The 18,791-nt window shown below is 41.0% G+C and overlaps 1 protein-coding gene across 1 annotated transcript in view; it reads left to right on the forward strand.

Annotated features, from left to right (window-relative positions):
- Positions 1–17,879, forward strand: part of PARD6G (par-6 family cell polarity regulator gamma) — a 57,799-nt gene extending 39,920 nt beyond the window's left edge. The window contains exon 3 of the mRNA XM_009998287.1: positions 17,020–17,879. Coding sequence (XP_009996589.1) covers positions 17,020–17,879 — 860 coding nt within the window. The remainder of the gene's footprint in view (positions 1–17,019) is intronic.
- Positions 17,880–18,791: the final 912 nt, after the last annotated feature.

Genomic DNA, 18,791 nt, shown 5'->3' on the forward strand with positions numbered 1-18,791 from the left:
ACTCTTTCCTATTACAGCAATTGAGAGAAATTATCAGGATCTTGTGTAAATTCATATATGAAAAAAACCCTGAAACTACTTTGTTCTGCATTATTATGTTCCACAGTGCAAGAGCTCTGAACTTCTTTTTCATGCTTGGCTGCCTTACCTTGCCCCTAGACTGCAAGGCTCCATACAGATGTTGAATTTGGAAGTGGTTTGTCAGGTGGTGGTGGCTGCTGGTGAAAACTGGCAGTAGGCAGCAGAGCTGGCAGAGCCCCCTGTGAGAGGAATTGAGGCTCCCAGTTTCAGCCTGTTGCAGTGACAGCTTAGTCATCCAAAGAGAACTTGCTGTGCAAACGTTTTGCCTACACCAAGTCCTCAAACTTTACAAGTTACTTCTACTCTAAATGCTTTAGCAAGATGGTCACATCGATCCATTTATCTCCATTGTAACACAAGTGATTTATTGAAATGGGTATCATGAGAACACTATTGAAGAAAGGTACGCTTTTTGTTTGAAGAGTCTGCAAATAACTGTGGTTGGTAATATGTGTTTGCTGACAGCTGTAATATCTGCATGAGCATCTAGTACAATCTTGAATAACTGCAGATGCCAGTTAGGGACACTTTCTGTGTTCTGCCTCACACAATGGTACCTCAAAAACAGGAATTTTAAAGCAAATTTCAGAAAGCTGTTTCCTCATAAGAACAAATTAGTACAGGTCTTGTAATGATGCCTTGTGTTTGCAAAGAGACAATTTCTGTCAGCTTAGAAAATACGGTGCCCTACCAAGTGGGCCACAGAGATGTAGTATTTTATTAAGTGGAAATGAGGCTGTTAGAAGGCTTTTATTTTGTGGATTTGGGGTTTCAGTATTAAAAATATATGCCAGATTTTATTCTGCCTCTTAACCACTGGCAGCTTGATTGGGCATAGAATGTACACTGCAGAGGAGATGAAATTAGAGGACTGAAGCACCTTAATCAGTTGTACCTTATTCTGTACTTAAGGCATCCCTAAATTCCTCATCGGTTCAGATAACTTCTAAAGATCTCTACTTTTCAAGCCTCTTAAGTTGTAAATGAATTCTGAATTAAAGGTTTTACAACTTGTGAATTGGAGATTTGCTGTTGGCCATATTAACTAGAGGTACTGAGACACAAACTTTTTTTAAGCTGATAAACATAGCTGCTGCCTCACCAATTGGTGACATTTCCTTTTGGATATTCCCTGTTGGCTTGCAAACAACTGCCAAGGTATATAGAGTGACTCACTTCTTGTAGTGCTTCCAAGATGGAAATTCTTAAGTCTAAGCTTGGAGGTGACAATAGTAATATTTTTTACTTGTTAGATTAGGGGTTGGATGAGCCCAAAGATGACGCATCCATATCCAGTAATTTGCCAGCTAGCAACTGCATCTTGTCTGTCAAGTGAATTTTTGCAGGACTTAGCTTTCTGGGAAATTTGCTCAGATGGTCCTGTTGTTCTAGGGAGGTTTTTAATGTTGCGCTTCTGCAGAAAGCTCCCATTGTGAAGGAGCTCAGGCTGACTCTGCATAACGTGATGAGTCTCCTACACAGCATCCTCCCACAGCCTGTCACACTGATGGGCCTGTGCGCAGCAGCGGTGAGAGCGCTGGGAGCTATTGACCAACATGATTATAAAGCTGGGAATCTCCTCCTCACTTCCTGTGGGCTGTGTAACACGAGAGCAGGACTCTTTAATTAACACAACAATCTGAAGCGAGCAAAAGAGCAGAGCTCAGCAAAAAGTTTGCCCAGTTGTTTGGGCAAGCAGCTGATGTGAAATCTGGCATGTTAACATTACATTAGCCATTGACTGATCTGACAGGAGAGGTGTAAAATCAAACAGGATGGTGGTGGCTTTCCCAGGAGACAAGTGTGTCAAAATCATACTCTCCCTTCCACTGACTGGCTTTTTGATATCTGTAAAACCTAGCTGGTCATGAATGCCTCACCACTCTTTCAGTATACTTCAGGTACTCTTGGGATCAGGATTTTCCAGATTTCTTTCTTGCCCAGACAAGCAGGTGATTCATAGCCATGGACTGTGTTTCTTCAGGAGGTGCCCCTTGTTGATGCTTTGTCTCCAAGAACTGTACCTAACACAAATGTTCTGCACTTCCGTTCATGACTGCCTTTAAGCCTGTCTGCCAGGCTTAACATAAGCACAACACAAACTTCTTCCCTCCCCACCCAGGAGTGAGTTGTTGGTTCTTAATGTTGATCTCTACGCTGCAGATGAAAAACTTTGTGAAGTTGGTAGACTTCAAATAAGCTGATTTTTTCACATTTAGTTTAAGAAGTGCATGTTAAAATACAGCATACCTTAGTGCTGAGTGTTACTATCCTATTCCCTCTCCCCAAGAGCAAGCTACCTTGATCGCATCAACCCGGAAGCCATGTAACTATTTGTCATAGCTTTTCATGTCCCTGGAACTGTGTTTTTTCTGAAGATAGAGGATGCATCATCAAGTAAAAATTCTTGCCTTGTTCACCATTTGGCTCCCATTGTGGGAATTAAATGTGGATTTAGTAATACTGCCTGATCTTATTAAAAGTCTTGCCAATTCCTGATGCTGTCTAGCAATTTAAGAGAGTGAGGTGAGGAAAGATGGAGAGAAGGAACACTGGGCTTTTGTCAAAATATTTTTATTTTTTTTTAATTCATTGTTTTTTCATATGGGGGATGAAGACATGAGCTCTCTGTTCAATGTAGTACCCTGGGAGAGGCTGAAGGAGGAGGAAGGTCTCACAACTACAGGTGAAAAAAAAGTGGTAAGCTGAGCTTAGTAGTAGCAGATCACTGTCTCTGGGCTGGGATGCAGCTTGTATCAAAGCTTGTCTGAGTCATCTTAGCAAGCACTTGCCTTTTGTATTAGGAGGCTGCTTCTGTTGAAAGCATTCTTGGAAACAAGCTATGCAGTGTAGTGAAAATAAGTCCTAACGTACTGCATCTGTTCTTTCCTGCCTTTGAACAGTGCAAATCCCTCCTCCTTCCTTTGAAGCTGCTGGGCTTTGCATAACCTCTGATGTATTCTCCAGATTTTTAGCTTAACTATTCTAATGGGAGCTTAGTCTCATGTGAACAGTAGATTTTTATTTTTAGCACTTCGGGATCCACAGATTAAAAGTGCTTTATGTAATTAGCATGTGTGGGATGCTTTTCTTTAAGGTGACTTTTCCTGGAACTTGGAATGATAGTAAATCATTCAGTGCACACACTAAGGAATTGCATGGCTGTGATCTGGCTGCAATTTTTCCAGGCACAGGAAAAGCCATGTCCCAGGGTAGTCTCTGCACTTCACTTGGAGCAGGGATGAGGCTGTGAATACTGTACGTGTTCTTCTGGGTATATGTCTGTCCCTAACCCCCAACAATGTCCCTTTACACGTGTATGCAGTGATGACTCAGTGTTATCTCTTGTGTAACAGGAAAACTGAGATCATGAAGGGAATTCCCAGTGGCAGGAATACTGGGTGTATCCAAGCATGGCACTGGGAACCTCTGCTCTGTTCATAGTGGCAGGATGTTGCTGAGCTTGAGCTCAAAGGGCTGAGCTTGAGCAGTACCAGCATTTAATGCCTCTGAAGCAGCTGTGCCTGTCAAACCTTGAGCAGTAGTATCACCAGAGACTTGAAGCTACTGCTGCCATAGCTTTGCTTTCATTCAAAAAACTTGTTTGGAAAGAAGCTGGATGTCTGTGCTACAGTGTTTGATATAACCTTGCTGGTGAAATATGGAGAGTAACTTGTCCTCCCCAGGAGGCATATCAATGCTTGCAGCTGCCAGCACTGATGTTTAATAAGGAGACAAAATACTTATATGAGCCCTGAACTAGGTTTAGTAAATAAAGAAAGAGTTTTCTTACATTGGAGCCAGTAAACGTCAGCTTCACTTGCCATGTGTCATGTTTTGTTCTGATATCATGGAACCTGATCTAATTCTTTAATTTCTGAATAATCACTTCCTATCTGCCACTCCCTTGTTTGTATCATGTGCTCATAGGAAGAAACACTTTTTTTAAAGTAAGAGTACATCAGCCACTAGCTTATCACAGTTAGATAATGGTGGGGTGTCTCAAAAGTTGTTTGAAGAATGCAGCCAAGTTTTTTAAGTGGAGTAAACACTGCTGGTGTATTCTGGATTCAGGTTGGGGGTTTTTTTGCGTGTTTGTTTTTTTGGTCTTGCAGATCAGTGTTTGATATTCTAGAAAAATAGAAGCTTCACAGTGCATTTAGTGGTCATCTGAGGGCTGAACCCCTTGTATGTGTGTTCTGTTAATGTTTACAGGTCTTGAATAGTCCCCTCAGGTGCCAAGTTCTCCTAGGCTGCAGCCTATCATTACTTTGTCTACACAGATAGGCATAGAACCCTAGCCAGTGATGGAGAGAAGAATCTAGCATTTTAGAAATATCATTGGCAAAATAATTTAGCCAGTAACTCTGCAAAACTTACCCTTCTGCCCAAATGACCATGATCCTTTAAGCTACTTTTAAGCAAAACATGCAGTGTTTGCTGACAGAGGAGGGGATGAAGATCAAGTCTTTTCTGCTTTCTGGTGACGGCCAGGAAAGGATATTGCCACTCTGCCATTAAAAGTAACAAACTTATTTTGTTCTCAGCTGAAGAAGCCATGGTAGTTTTATGTTAGGCAAGGCTTCCTTTCTGTTTTGAGGAAGAGAGCTGGGGACATCACACTCATCCTCTTGCTCCAAGCTCTTATGGCTGCTAAGAAAACAAGATGGTAACAGGCTGCTGTAGCCCAGGTAAGTGCTGCCATGGCAGCAAAAGTTTTGGGCACCACATGGTAATGTGCCACACGAGGGGGAGGGAGGATCACAGAGTGATGATAAACTTCATATTGAGAATCTGTGTGATGCGGTTTCTATCTTTAAATAACCACTTTTGTGCTGCAAAAAAAAAAAAAGGTGTATTGTGGAGCTTCTCCCTCCACCAAGATGGCCAGCATGTGCTTGGCTCTATAGCGAGGATGTGCATGGAACAAATCCCAGGCAGGCAGCCCTCCTCAGATGGACTGTTTTCAGCCTTCCCTAAGCCCATAGACAGGAGCTGGGAGTACCCCAGAAGCAGGGCTTGGCTGGGAAACTGTGCACTAGGGATGGGGTTCGTGTTTTTTTCCTTCAAGCAGGGGGTTCTTTGAGCCCCTCTCCATAAGGTGGGTCCACTCCACACTGCCTGGTACAGGGCTGGGCCTCCGCAGGAGTGATTCAACTCTCAAGAAGAGTAGCATTTGCTTGTGCCCTTGTGTTTAGCCCAGTAAAATCCTGTTGTGTGCTCTGCAGGCAGCTTTTACTACTTTGCAACCTGTCATCCGGAGAGAGGGCTGCCTGGCTTGCTTTGTTTATAACTAGAAGAAGCAATGATTTCCACTTGTGGGTTGAGCAGCTCCTGTGGAGCTTCTCCTCTACATTAGAAAACACACCATTAAATAGGTTTAAATGAAACCTATTTGCAGCTTTTCTGCTTTGCACTAGCAGTGCTTTGAGGTTGCACCTTCCTTGTTCTCTGCAACCTGAGGGGCCCTCATTTTTTGCTTTACTCCTTTTCCTTCTCATCATTCCCACGTTGGAAATACAGGGTTGCACCAGCTGTGCTTCCTTGGTGCAGAGGGTGACTGGCTCTGATCCCCTTCGGCCAGGGCTTGGTACTGCCTGTTCTCCTGCCACCTGCAGGCGTGCTCCTACCCACCATGGCCTGCTCCAGCCTGGGATGCAGGGGACTGGAAAACGTGCCTGTGCTGGGGCAATGCCACCTCTTCCTGTCCCAGCAGGACTGGGAGGTACACTGTGTGGGATTCCCACAGTTCCCCTATCCCACCAGCCAGGAGGGCATAAATCACAGTGCATTTGGGAAGCCACAGGTGGAGGCGCCCTGAGTCCTGGGGCAGTGGGAGCAGCAGCTGCATGGAGCTGGTGAGAGGGTGCAGCTGTGGGTTGCCTTGAGCAGGGCTGCGCCCAGAGGGGTGCTCATCTTGTGACTAATTGTGACTCCAGCCAGCAAAGTTTGGGAGACTCCCAGAGGTCATGACTTGAAAGACAAGTGTTGTAATTAGGTTCTTATGCCACATCTGTTTTGAAACCTTTTCAATTCCATGATAAGAGGCAGAATTGGAACTTTGTTTACAATCTGACTGCTTGGAGGCAGGAACCAGAAAAGTGCTTTGTAAAGCACTGTAGATGTTTTTCTCTACCTCCCCCCCATTGCAGGATGCATGTGGTATTATCACAGCACAACACTGAAGCTATAAAAACATGATCGCATTTTTTTAATTATTTTTTTTTAAGCAAGAAAATGCATCCCAGAAGAATTTTAACTGTAAAAACATCTTTCTCTGAGAAGCTATGGTAGTGACTTCTTAGAACAATCCAGGTTAAAGAGTGTGGAAGAGACCACCATTTATTTATTGATGACATAAGTCTTCATTAAATGTAAACTTCTCCACGGTCTGGGGGTTTATTTTTCTTTATTTTTACTGGGAATTTAGAAGTATAAATGAAAAGGTACTTTTTAGCTTGCCTGTCTGAACTAGTTTGGGATGGATGAGGTGTTACTCAGCAAAAGAATGCATGAGAAAGAGTTACTTCAGAACAACAGAAGGCAGTCTGTCTTGGTAGTACCCTTCTATCTCACATTTCTAATTTTTGCAACAATTGAATGTCCTCACTGCTATGGTTTTGAGATATCTGAAGTCTTTCAAAGTGCATGTCCTGGCAACACTACATTGTTCTTGAAAGAATTATAAGGAGGTGTAGGGGATAAAGCCTACTGAATTTAGTAGCTCAGCCACAGTCACCAAGGAGGTCTGCAGGTATACCTCATCCAAAGCTATTGATACTCCCAGCTCTGGGATATCTTTTCCTTCCTAACAGAAAAAACAAATACTATGGAAATGTCATAAACAGTTCCCTGAACACAGGATAACAGAATTCTTGATTACTATCAGTTTTGCTTTTAGCTGGGGAGGGTGGATCGCTCTGGACTGGAGAAGAGGAGAGCATCCAACAGACAAGAGTAAAGTATGTGGCAGAAAGCAGCAGGAGGGAGTGTGAAATACCAGGTTAGATTAAGTTTTCCTTAACTCAGCTACAGGCTGAATTACCTGCATACTACAGGTCCTGCCTTCCCAGCATGACTTAGATTTGCTGGCTGTTGAGCAGAGCCCTGAAATAGCCTTCGATGCTGATGAAGTTACTTCTGAAAGAAGGAGAAGGCTCTGTTTTCATATCAGGGTCTATAGGATGAAGGTTCTGCTCAGGTTCAGTAATGCAGTTCTTCTAAAACCCTGTATGTTGACCTGTGTCTGTGTGAATAGTCTGGTACAAATGCATTACCTTTGTTTTGTGCTGCATTTTAAAGCTTCGTCTTCAGCTTCTTCTGAGACTACCATGAGACAAAACATTTTATTTCTTGTCAGAGGGTATCAAATTTGTGTTCTGAATGAATGTGATCCTTGAGGTGAATTTGGTTTATTTTCATTACTTGTGGTGTTTTTTCCAAATATTGCAGCTCTAAAAAACAGAATAGTTGTTTTTCCAAATTTTCTTTTTAATTCAGCCTGTCAACTGAGTTTATCTTCCTTATCTTCCAAACTTTAAACCTGTGCAAAAAGTAACTATTTTTATACTACAAGTTGGGAAACTTACACTCAGTAATCACAGAATATTTTATAAAATCTACTGTCTTTGTGTCATTAAGATTTTTACTGCATCTGTAGTGTGTAGTAAGAGTTACTATAATTTAGTCTCTCACTTTGCTTGGTTTTGGTTTGCTTTACATAAGACATACACATTTTGTTTTGCAAAGATACTCCATTTGTGCCTGGATGTGAGCAGATGGTGCTCCCCTCAATTGCCTGATCTTCTGAGTGAATAGCAGAGGTTTCATGTGTTTCTTGCAGATCAAAAAATGAGTGGGTGTAATAAAATAATTAAAGGGTTGCTTTTTAATAACTAAAGTTTATAATGATGACTTGCTGAAGAGATTGCAGGTAATTATAGGTTGGAGAGTGGTGGCTGTTGTTGGGATGGGGGGGATTTTTTTTTTCCTTCCTAGGCATCTTTTAATAAGATTGATAACCCTCCCATTTTAATACCATCAGCTGAGTAAATACATCTTCTGATGGCTGCTGGGAGTTAATTTGGTACATGGTGAGGGGCTTCATTTGTCAGGCTTCAGCCAGGAGGAGAGCTGCTTACATGCTATTCACACCTGTTACTGCTGCTGGGTGTCTGCTCAGCAATGCCTGGCCTGGGAAACCATCTCACCAATAAAGCCTCCCTGGCAGCACTTGTTACCTTGGGATGAACATCATAAAGATTACAGAATCACAGAATGTTTGGATTTGGAAGGGACCTTAAAGATCATCTAGTTCCAACTCCCCTGCATGGGCAGGGACACCTCCCACTAGAACAAGCTGCTCAGAGCCCCATCCAACCTGCCCTTGAACACCTCCAGGGATGGAGCCCCCACAACATCTCTGGGCAGCCTGTTCAGTATCTCACCACCCTTACACTGAGGAATTTACACCTGATTGATGCCTGAGATCTGCAAGAGAATATGACTTCCCCCAACCTCCCACCAACCCCATGCAGGAAAGAAGATACTAACTAATTCTTTAAAAAAACCCCAAGCAAAAAAACAATAACAAAGCCAAAGCTCAACCCCCCACAATTTTCTAATGCTTCAATAATATAACCTTCCCATAATGTGGTTTGTGGAAGGAAACAATGGGAGAAAGGCTGCCTCTGCAATAATTTAGAGTGGAAGTCACATACAGAACTTGAAAGAAGATGACCCTGACAGTCCCAGTAAATACAATCCTTACAAACACCATCCACAACTTCACCTGTAAACTTTGGAGTCCTGTTACTGGTTTTTGGGCTAGTTTGGGGAGCTGGGCTGGATGTTTCTGTGGGCAGGGGTAGCTTTGGGAGGTGCAGGCCTGGGACCTTGCTCACATTTTGTAGCACTTTCCTCCTCCAAAGGCCTCACTCGTTTCATGGGGCAAACCTGCAGGTGGAGCAACAGCTTCTGCTCCTTCCGATCAGTGCAGTGAGTCAAAAATAAAGGGCTGAGAAGAGGTTCAGCAAGGGAACAGTGGCCTCTGATGATAAGCAGTGTGAAGTGCAGGAGACCACATCAGCAGCACAGGCTGAATTCCTTAGGGGTTGTCTCCATCCTCAAGGCAAGCAGCCTAAAAATGTTTTTTAGGCATGTCTGACACCATAAAGAGAGCCTGAGCCTAATGCAATTATAGTTTTGCTTGCTGTAACATGCTAAACCAAGGAACAAAATAACGTTCACTTTCTTGAAAGAAGGTAGGCTATTTTAAATTAACAAATCTGTTGGGAGTAGAGAGACACATTTATGCTCCTCAGATTTTAATCCTAACCTACTAATGAACACTTCCTGAGTAGAAAAGCAAATTTTATCTTTTTAAAGCTGAATTGTTATAGGAGGAAGGTTGCTTTTTGCAAAACTGCAGTTTGCTAGATTTTAGTAGGGGCTAGGCTAGAGCAAGATGGTGTTCTCAAATTTTCTTTCTAGTGCAGTTACTTGGTTAAATTTCTTATCAGAAATGTGTCATTGAGTTTACAGTCTACAAATGTGTTTGGAAAGCTTTGATTTAGAAACTAAAGGATTGAGATCAAGGATGTGAACAATAACGTGTTCTGTTGTTAATTCAAACTTATCCCTTTTGATCCTGTTTGTGCTTCAGAAGACCTGCTCAATGTCATAGATAAATTATAATGTTTAGATAGTCTTCTAAACATTGATGAGATTGTGTCCAGTTCATTGTAATAAGGTTATACGAAGGGAGAGAGGAGTGTGCACGTGTGGAATACATCACTTGATGGAATTTTGATGGAATACCAGCTACAACTACTTTACCTACTGAGTGTTTTCCAGATTGGTTCACCCAGAGGCTGCTGGCAGCAGCAATAGCTGGATTTTTTTAATACTCCTGTAACACACAGTATGCAATGTTAGCATTCAAGTAACCTTATTTTTCCCCCATTAAGTATTCCTTGATGAGTGATACTGGCCCTGGACTTCCCCCCCAAGCCACAGTTCGTATCTGTTTCCTTTTAAGTCCCTTTACAGGTGGTCAGCCATACAGGTCACAAATGAGAGTCTGCCAGCTTACTTGTTGTCTGGTTCCTTTACAAACACTTCTGTTTTTGATCTTTCTGCAAAGATAGACACTGAATGCAACTTGTGTCAAACACAGTGTTTTGTAGCTGGGTAGAAGCAGAAAGATAGAAGGGTTAAACATGACACATTCCCTTGAAATAGTTTTATGACTGCTGCTAATTTGAATGCTCAATAACAGAGATCTGTTGGATGGAGGGGTTACCCTTCACTATTAATGACTCATTGGCCTCCTTCCCAAGCTGCCTGAAGTGCTGCTCTCCCTACTGGAAGTAATTTTGTCTTTGAAGTACTTTCCAGAGCTGTCAACTAATGTTCCACAGTTCCCAGAGGAAATAATAAGCCATGAGTGCATGTACACTGAAAATGTAGAGTCTGAAATGAACTGTTCCTATAGGAGCCTGGCAGTCTGCTGCTCTGTGGAATTCAGCTTGTTTATACAATCTTATCTGGCTAAGCTTTGGTATTTCATCTGGCAGGCAGTTCCTATGAAAAACAGCTGTCCAAGCAGTGGGAGTGGTGCTGCTGGTGGTTTTTTCAGAAGGTCTATAATTTCTTGTTTAATGTAAATTAAAGAAATACAATACTCTCTTGGCTACAACCAGATGCTCTACGCAGTTTTCTTTGCCTTATAAATAGCCCTTTAAGTATGCTCTACTGTTAGCACTGTATGACTTAGTGATAGGATTCATGATGCCCACCAGGAAGGTAGAATGTATTCTGTGAAGTCACAGACTGACTACAGAATTGTTAGAAGAGTACCTCAAAGATGTGACAATCTATAGCTTTCCAGATATGTTTTTTTAAAAAGTAATCTTATGATAGTAAAATACCCATTTCTGGAAGTGAAAACCTTCTTTAATGGGTTGGAGGTAGTTGGGTGGAGGTAGTTCCACCAGTTTAAAAAAAAAAAAAAAGACACCACTGTTGTCAAGACAGTGAGCACAGATATATATATATATATCTGCATGAAAAGATTTGTAGCATTTATCTTCTGTAACAGAAAGGTCCTTATGGGTAAGTAGGTAGTGACAACTCTTAAAAAAAACAAACAAAACAAAAACTTCCTTGTTTTGGTTTACAATCCCATTTTAACTGAATTTTGACTAGAACCTGTAAAGTTTTTATCCATTCTTTTTTTTCTGTATGCTATTACCAGTTTGGCTTGTCCACTATGTTATTTGCTGCAATTTATACCAGTTCCCATAGACAGCCTGGGGATTGGTATTACCTGTCAGGAAGTCCCGTTTTAGTCTATACATTTTGCCTGGAGCCAGATGATGATAACTGATTCTTTCCAAGTTTCTGTTGTAACGTTTGTCTAGTTCAATTGTGCTGAACTAAATAAATTGTTAAGAGCTACTGGACAATATTCTCTGCAACACTGGAGTGAAAGGCCTTCACGTGCCTCTATGTAGAGCAAGGAATGTGTAAGATGATAACATTTTGTCAGTAACACATTTACAGGTTCCAGCTGACTTTAGAACAGGAGGCATTACAAATGCTTATGCAGTCTGCTTTTCATAATTAAGTATATATTTATAGTCAGTAGATCTTGCATCAACTTTCTTGCTGGTCTTAATAAGGCTGTTATTTCACCCATTTGCTGACATGCACAGTCTATTTTATTACATCCTCCTGTCTTTCATTGTTATATTTAAGCTGGCATTACATCCTAATTTCACAGATTATGGGGCCAAAAGGTCTGCATGGGGCTTCCATGGTGGCCCTGGGGAGGCTCCATGCTCATGGCAGGAACACCAGGTTCATCCCTGCTTCCTGGTCATGCTGCCTGTCTGTGTCATGAGCACCATGAAGCCACCCAAGACAGCTCTGCCCTTGAAGAGATACACAGTCAGAAACCTAAGAAATCCTTAGTTCTCATGTTCAGAGGCTTAAGCATCCCCTGATAAATAGTTACATCTAATAATGAAAGGCAGGTGGAATGACAGTGCTATCAATAGAGTGAACAAATGGCTGCCCAGCACCGCTTGACACCTGGTGCACTCTGATGGTTTTTTTAATGCAAAGCCCATGCACTTTAGCTGGCACAACATACCTATAATTCTCAGTTCGTTCTGACACCTGCAGACCTGCACACATATGCACACTCTGCTACACATACAGGTAGGTGGGTGAAGGTAGTTCTACCAGTTTAAAAAAAAAAAAAAAAAAAGACACCACTGTTGTCAAGACAGTGAGCACAGATATATATATATATATCTGCATGAAAAGATTTGTAGCATTTATCTTCTGTAACAGAAAGGTCCTTATGGGTAAGTAGGTAGTGACAACTCTTAAAAAAAACAAACAAACAAAAAAACCAAACAAAAAAAGAAAATAGGAAAAAAGCACATATTAACTGAAAGGCTGCAACAAAATTAATTAACATGTTATATTACTCACTGCCAGATACCTGAGTGTTTCTTTAAATGTACCAAAAACCTGAAGCTTTTGGGGAAAAGTGTTGCAGTAATTATTCAGTACCTACAGAAGAGATGAGGTATTTTTTTTGTGTAGCTTTGGGTTGTGTTTTCAAGTAGGAGAGAACTGGAAAGCCAAGGAATCCTTCACCAACTTTGGTAAATGTTCTTCTTCATCTCTCTTTAGAGGAACAGTATTTTCAGTAGGAAGCAAATTATGGGCACAAGTAAAATGTGGGTCTAAGTCCTATTAGTGGTTATCCAGGAATATCCATCCACCTTATCTATATCTGAAATAAATACATCTTTTTTATACATGAAAATGCTCCTTGTAGTCTGCCCCATTCTAAAAAATGGGGCTTATATTAGGCATCTAAAGGACTAATTCGCCCTCTGTCACCTGCATGTAATATTTCACTCATTCAAGACATCGGAAAACATGACACTCTGTAAAATACAAGACTTTAAACCCCTTGAAGTTCAGATGGGACAGTTGATGGCACTTCTGCCAGTATGCATGCAGGTTGCTGTTGACCTTTTGCTCTGCAATAGGAGAATATGATATTGCAATAAATGAAACATGAAAAATGAGCTTTGTCTGGTTCCATATGGCATATACTGGTCTTCGCTGAGACCTGGCATCCAGCACACTCCATTTAATTAGCTGAAGTGGCATTGCAGCCTGAAATTTTATATGGTGGGAAACTTGAAACCTAAAAAGTTGCTGCTGACCTTCATTAAAAGTGTGTAATTGTAAATTATGCAATGATACAGTTTTCATTTCAGTCTGACACATGCCACCTGGGCAGTTTATTACTGGAAATAGGTAATACACCACTGTGTGCCCACCCTATAATGGATAAACGTGAATGATGTTGGATTCCTTCTCCCAGTTCCCTCATGAGGAAGGACTTTTTTTTTCCTTGTGCTAAAGATTGATGACTTTCTGCTGCCATAGCAACAGCTGATGTTAAAACTTCAGTCGAGATACTCTGCTTTATTCATGCCACAAGAGTAGTAGCTCTAAATAACATCAGGGGGCAGCAGTTTTGTTCTGTTTTTTTGTTGGGTTGTTTTTGGTGTTTTGTTTTTTGTTGTTTTTTTGGTGGTTTTTTTTTTTGTAATTTTACTTTTTTACTTTTTTTCATAATTTTAAGGTGGTGTCCCAAACAAGTGTTAACTGCTAGTGACCAGGTCATCTTGAATACAAACAATGTAGTAATTCCAGTATTATCGAGGAGTGTATATTCTATACTTGAACTTTTTCTCGAAAATAGTTCATTGGTATTTATTCTTAAAAGCTCTCCAAGTTAGCTCTTAGTTCTTTAGCCTATAATGGTTTTAAGTTTCACCTGTTAAAATTGAGACTTCATCTTTCTCATATGTAATCCTGTTTATGGTCAGAGTTGGAAACTAAGGCTTGGCACTGTTTTAAAAACAAATTTCAGTCATTAAAAAGACATGGGCTTCCTTTTTTAACATGCAGCAGCCCTGAAATACTAAATCCAATAGTCAGTGGTCTGATATAGAACAGGTAGTGTAATCCCTGCGTCTGCCTGATTCATGTTTGAAGAAAAAAAAATAGCGTTTTTGTGGTAAGCTTGGCTTTTTGTTATTAAAAGAGGTGGTTGTTTTGAAGCTGCTCAGAAGTTAGGAATGCTGGTGATCCATCTGGGGAGACAGATTAATGGGCTAAGCGCAGGTGAGGAGGTCACAGGCACAAAACAGCCACTTACTTTGTGCCATTACCCTGGTGCTGGTTCACCCAGAGAAAGCTGCTTCAGAAGTGACCTATGTGTGCTAGGAGGACCATTTTACTTCTCCTGTGATGTTACTACTTGGATCAACACAAATTTGCATGCTGTGAGAATTTACTCTCTGGGTTGTTAATTTAAGGGGAAGAAAACAGTTTCATTAGTGAATCTTCCTAGGTGAATTATTTGGTAAAGTTTTTGGAAGTCTGCCTTAAAGTATTAGTATACTAAGATAGAGAGGAAGAGATGTGTTACTTGGATGCTTTCAGGGAATAGAAGGAAGAGTAGGGCATGTGTTTCATTTTACCTGCAGTGCAATAAACTCTACTTGCCAACCTAATTTTCTGGGTCTTTAAGGCATGTGGCTTTTGTTTTGAGTTTTGTTGCCCAGTACTGGAAGAGACAGTCTTAAACCCATGAACCCACATGTAATTTTGATTGCCATGTTAAACTGAAATTTTGGGATAGAGGTTGTCTTGGGCTTCAAGGTACAGTGCTACTATTCTACAGTGCTATGTTTTGAGTGAGGAAGAATTTTTATTCTAAGCCTGCATCCCCAAGTTGTTTTCATAGGAGTGTTATGGAAATTTATCAGTGAATTGTGAGGGTGAGGAGGGTGCTGTGCTTGAGACTTCAGTGACGAAAGACATCTCTTGTGGACCCATACTTCGCAAAGAAAAAAAATACTTATTGCCAACCTTCAGATTCATCCATCAAATCTTAAAAGTCTGGATGAATGCAGATTATTATTCTGTTGATGAAAGAGATGGAATACCTGGCTTTGGCTGCCACAGGTGACTTGTGCATTCAAAGAGTAGGCACTGCTCTGACTGCTCACCAGGTGGACTTCAGAAAGTGCTGTCTCTGCACAGTCACTGTCTTGGCTGTGAATACACTTCCAGGAACCAGTTGGGATCCTCTTGTGTTTGGGTGACCTTAAGGACTTCAGTCCTTTGCCTCACTAGTCTATATAATGCCGTAGGGCCTGTGCAGTTGGTACAGCCCTGACTGGCCTGGGAGAAGAGAGAAGAGGCAGGTGTGAACTTAAACATGACAAACTTATCCAAGGAGTATCTGTTTTTCACAGAAGCATTTCTTTCAGGGTGACCTTCTAGATGCCTTGCAATGTCCTCAGTGTTAGTATAGTCAATTTAAATATGTTATGGGAGAATACAGAAGTAGACGTTCCTAAGTCTTAAACTGTTTTTCTTTTTCCAGCCCAAAGGACTATGTAGGATCACAGAATAATTTAGGCTTGAAGTGACCTCTGGAGGCGAACTAATTGCAACACCCCTGCTCCAGGCAAGCTCAGTTAGATCAGGTTGCTGCTTAGTTCTATTTTTTAGTGTCCTTTGAGTTGTATGTGACTTCATGTCACTTAACTGAAGTCTGTCAATAATATGCCTTGAAAACCGACTTGAAAATGAGACCTTGCAAGAAATACAAATGTAATTCTAAGGTGTTTTTACTGATTTTTTTTTATTTTTTTAACTTTTATCAGGTAGGGGTATTGTCTTTCTTTCTCAAACATTACTATGCAAGGTAAATTTTCTGGCAGTTCTGTAATGTACTTCTGTATTGTACTGCTGATCTTAAACAGTAGAATAAACTGGAAGTCTCTTAGTTAATCTGAAAGGTGTATGCTTCATGTTTAAAACATGCACAGTACATTTAATGTGAAATGCAGTGACGTATTTTGTACACTAACAACTTCATGACTAAGTGTTTTTTATGCAAAGCACGTGAACTTCTTATATAGAATAACCTGTCAAATTACTTGGGTGATTTAAAGTTGATTGCTTTGCACATGCCCTTGATATACCAGTAGAGACTGAAATACTTAAACAATTCCTTAAACAGTAGACCCTATAAGGGCTGCTTTCCTGTGGATCTTCCCCTCAAAAGCAGGAATGTGTGTGTGAGTCTGTGTCTATTCTGTGAACCTTAACATGTGGGCTAGGCCACAGAGCATTTTTTCTCCGTTCTCTTTATACCAGTCTGTTTGCTTACACAGACCTTTGTTGGCACTTGGGACTTCTAGTGCATTTTATTGCTGTCACATTCAGCTGAAATGAGGTAAAATATTCTAAAAAGAAAAGTGCTGTACTGAGAGATAAATATTAATATAAATCCATTACTAAGAAAGGCAAGGATAAAAGCACATCTCCAGCTACTCTCTCACCACACCCTGTTTTTGTGTTTGCACCTAAGGTCTGCTATCAGCTAAGGCTGTGTATTGGATATTAAAATACTCCCCAATTCAGATTTTTAGGTTAGGAATGTGTATACACTCCTTGCCCACTTGAGATGTATGTGTAATATTACAATCCAATTCTGAAAATACGGTCTCACATTCAAGATGGTATATCAGACCTGCAGCTGTAAGTGATTGTATTCTGCACAGCTGACAACAGGAGAACAGAAGTCTTTTTCTATCAAAATACAGAAGAAATATGGGTAGTCATTGAAAACAACTCATTCATTTTGAATGATGTGCTGATGGACCTAAAGTGAAACAAAGGTTAGAGTTAGTGGAAGAATTAATTTTATTTTTTCCATATTATTAGGAGTGTGGCTTCACTGAACCAGATCTAAAAGGAAAATGCCCTGCAGAATGAAATATTCTCTGCTTGATTGATACATTGGTACTGTTTCTTTTTCAGATGAAGTAGACTACAGTAATTTTGGGACCAACACCCTATCAAGGAAGAAGAAGGCTCTGGTGACACTCCGCAACGACAACCTCCGCCGACGTCCTCACATTAACATTAGCATGCCTCATGATTTTAGACCAGTGTCTTCCATAATCGATGTGGACATTCTTCCTGAAACACACAGGAGAGTGAGACTGTATCGGCACGGGTGTGAGAAACCCTTAGGATTTTACATTCGCGATGGCACCAGCGTAAGGGTTACTTCTCATGGACTAGAAAAGGTACCGGGTATCTTCATCTCTCGTATGGTTCCTGGAGGCTTAGCAGAGAGCACAGGCTTGCTGGCTGTGAATGATGAAGTCCTGGAAGTTAATGGCATTGAAGTAGCAGGAAAGACTCTTGACCAAGTCACAGACATGATGATTGCCAACAGCCATAATCTTATTATCACGGTCAAGCCAGCAAACCAGAGGAACAATATTATTCGAAGCAGTAGGATGTCTGGTAGCTCTGGCCAGTCTACAGACAGCACTGCAAGTCACCACAGCTTGCCTACATCCCATGTGCTGCAGAACTTCCACCCTGATGAAATGGAGAGTGATGAAGAGGCTGACATTGTCATTGAGGGTGGTCTGGAGCCACAGCACATTCCCAAACTACACAGCCTTACTTCCAGTAGCCTCTCTCGAATCAATGGCAGCAGCCTTAGCCACAGACTTCAAAGGGACCTGGTGCTCAACAACAACTCTGGCCGAGAAAGCAATGGCAACATCCACAAATTACTCAGTTCCTTAAAAACTGATCCCCGACACAGTCTGGTTATCCCCAGAGGAGGTATTGAAGAGGATGGAACAGTCATTACACTTTAGTAGCAATTCCCACAACTCTCAGTCTTAAGTGCCAATTGGGACAATTGACTCTTGCAACATGTTATGCACAAAACAGAGAGCTGATCTTCTCATAGACCTCACAAGTGCAGAAAACTGTTGCTTTCTAGGAAATGCGGCATCTGGAGTTAGACGTAAAACCGTCATGCGCTGCAAAATTTGTCAGGAGAAAACCAGAGTGTAAAACCTGGTTTAGGTCCCAGCCCTAAGGTGATAACACAAATTTATTTGACTTGGTATAAACCTAAGCAGTCTTGCAGGCTACCAATGGCAGTGCTACATACGTGGGTTTGAATGCATGGATGGATGTATTTATACATGCATGTATATGAATTAGATTTTAATAGTAACAGACATGTCTATTTGAAGTGAAATCTAGTTTTCCTCTAATACCAGTTGAAAGAGAGTGCTTCTTAGTAGCCATCTGATTTTTTACCATTACCTTACAGACCTTCCACTAATTTGTTTACACCATATTTGCAACCTCACATCTAATCCAGACAAGCTCTATAAAAGTAGCTGTTTCCTACTCTGGTGGTAACAACGCTAGGGAGATGCTGCAAATACATTTTCCAAATGAAACATATATGTATTTAAAAAAAAAAAAAAAAAAGCAAGCCTAAGGAGGCAGCGTTGGAGGATGTTGCTGTTATTGGTATGAGATCAGCACCACCCACTGGTGAGAGGCAAGGCCTGCTCGCAGCACAGACTTGAGCTGCACTGGGAAGGAGAAAGATGTCAGTAAAGGCTTAAAACTAATTTCAGCACCATTATGTGTAAATGTATTCTTTTTCGATATTTATTAGATAATACCTCTCTGTTATTTTACCCCAATCATCTCTGTTTGTGCTTTTTTAATATCATGATTTATGTGAATTTTAGGGATGCAAACAA

The sequence above is a fragment of the Chaetura pelagica genome, unplaced genomic scaffold, assembly GCF_000747805.2.
Source record: "Chaetura pelagica isolate M959 unplaced genomic scaffold, ChaPel_1.0 scaffold565, whole genome shotgun sequence".
NCBI lineage: Eukaryota > Metazoa > Chordata > Aves > Apodiformes > Apodidae > Chaetura > Chaetura pelagica.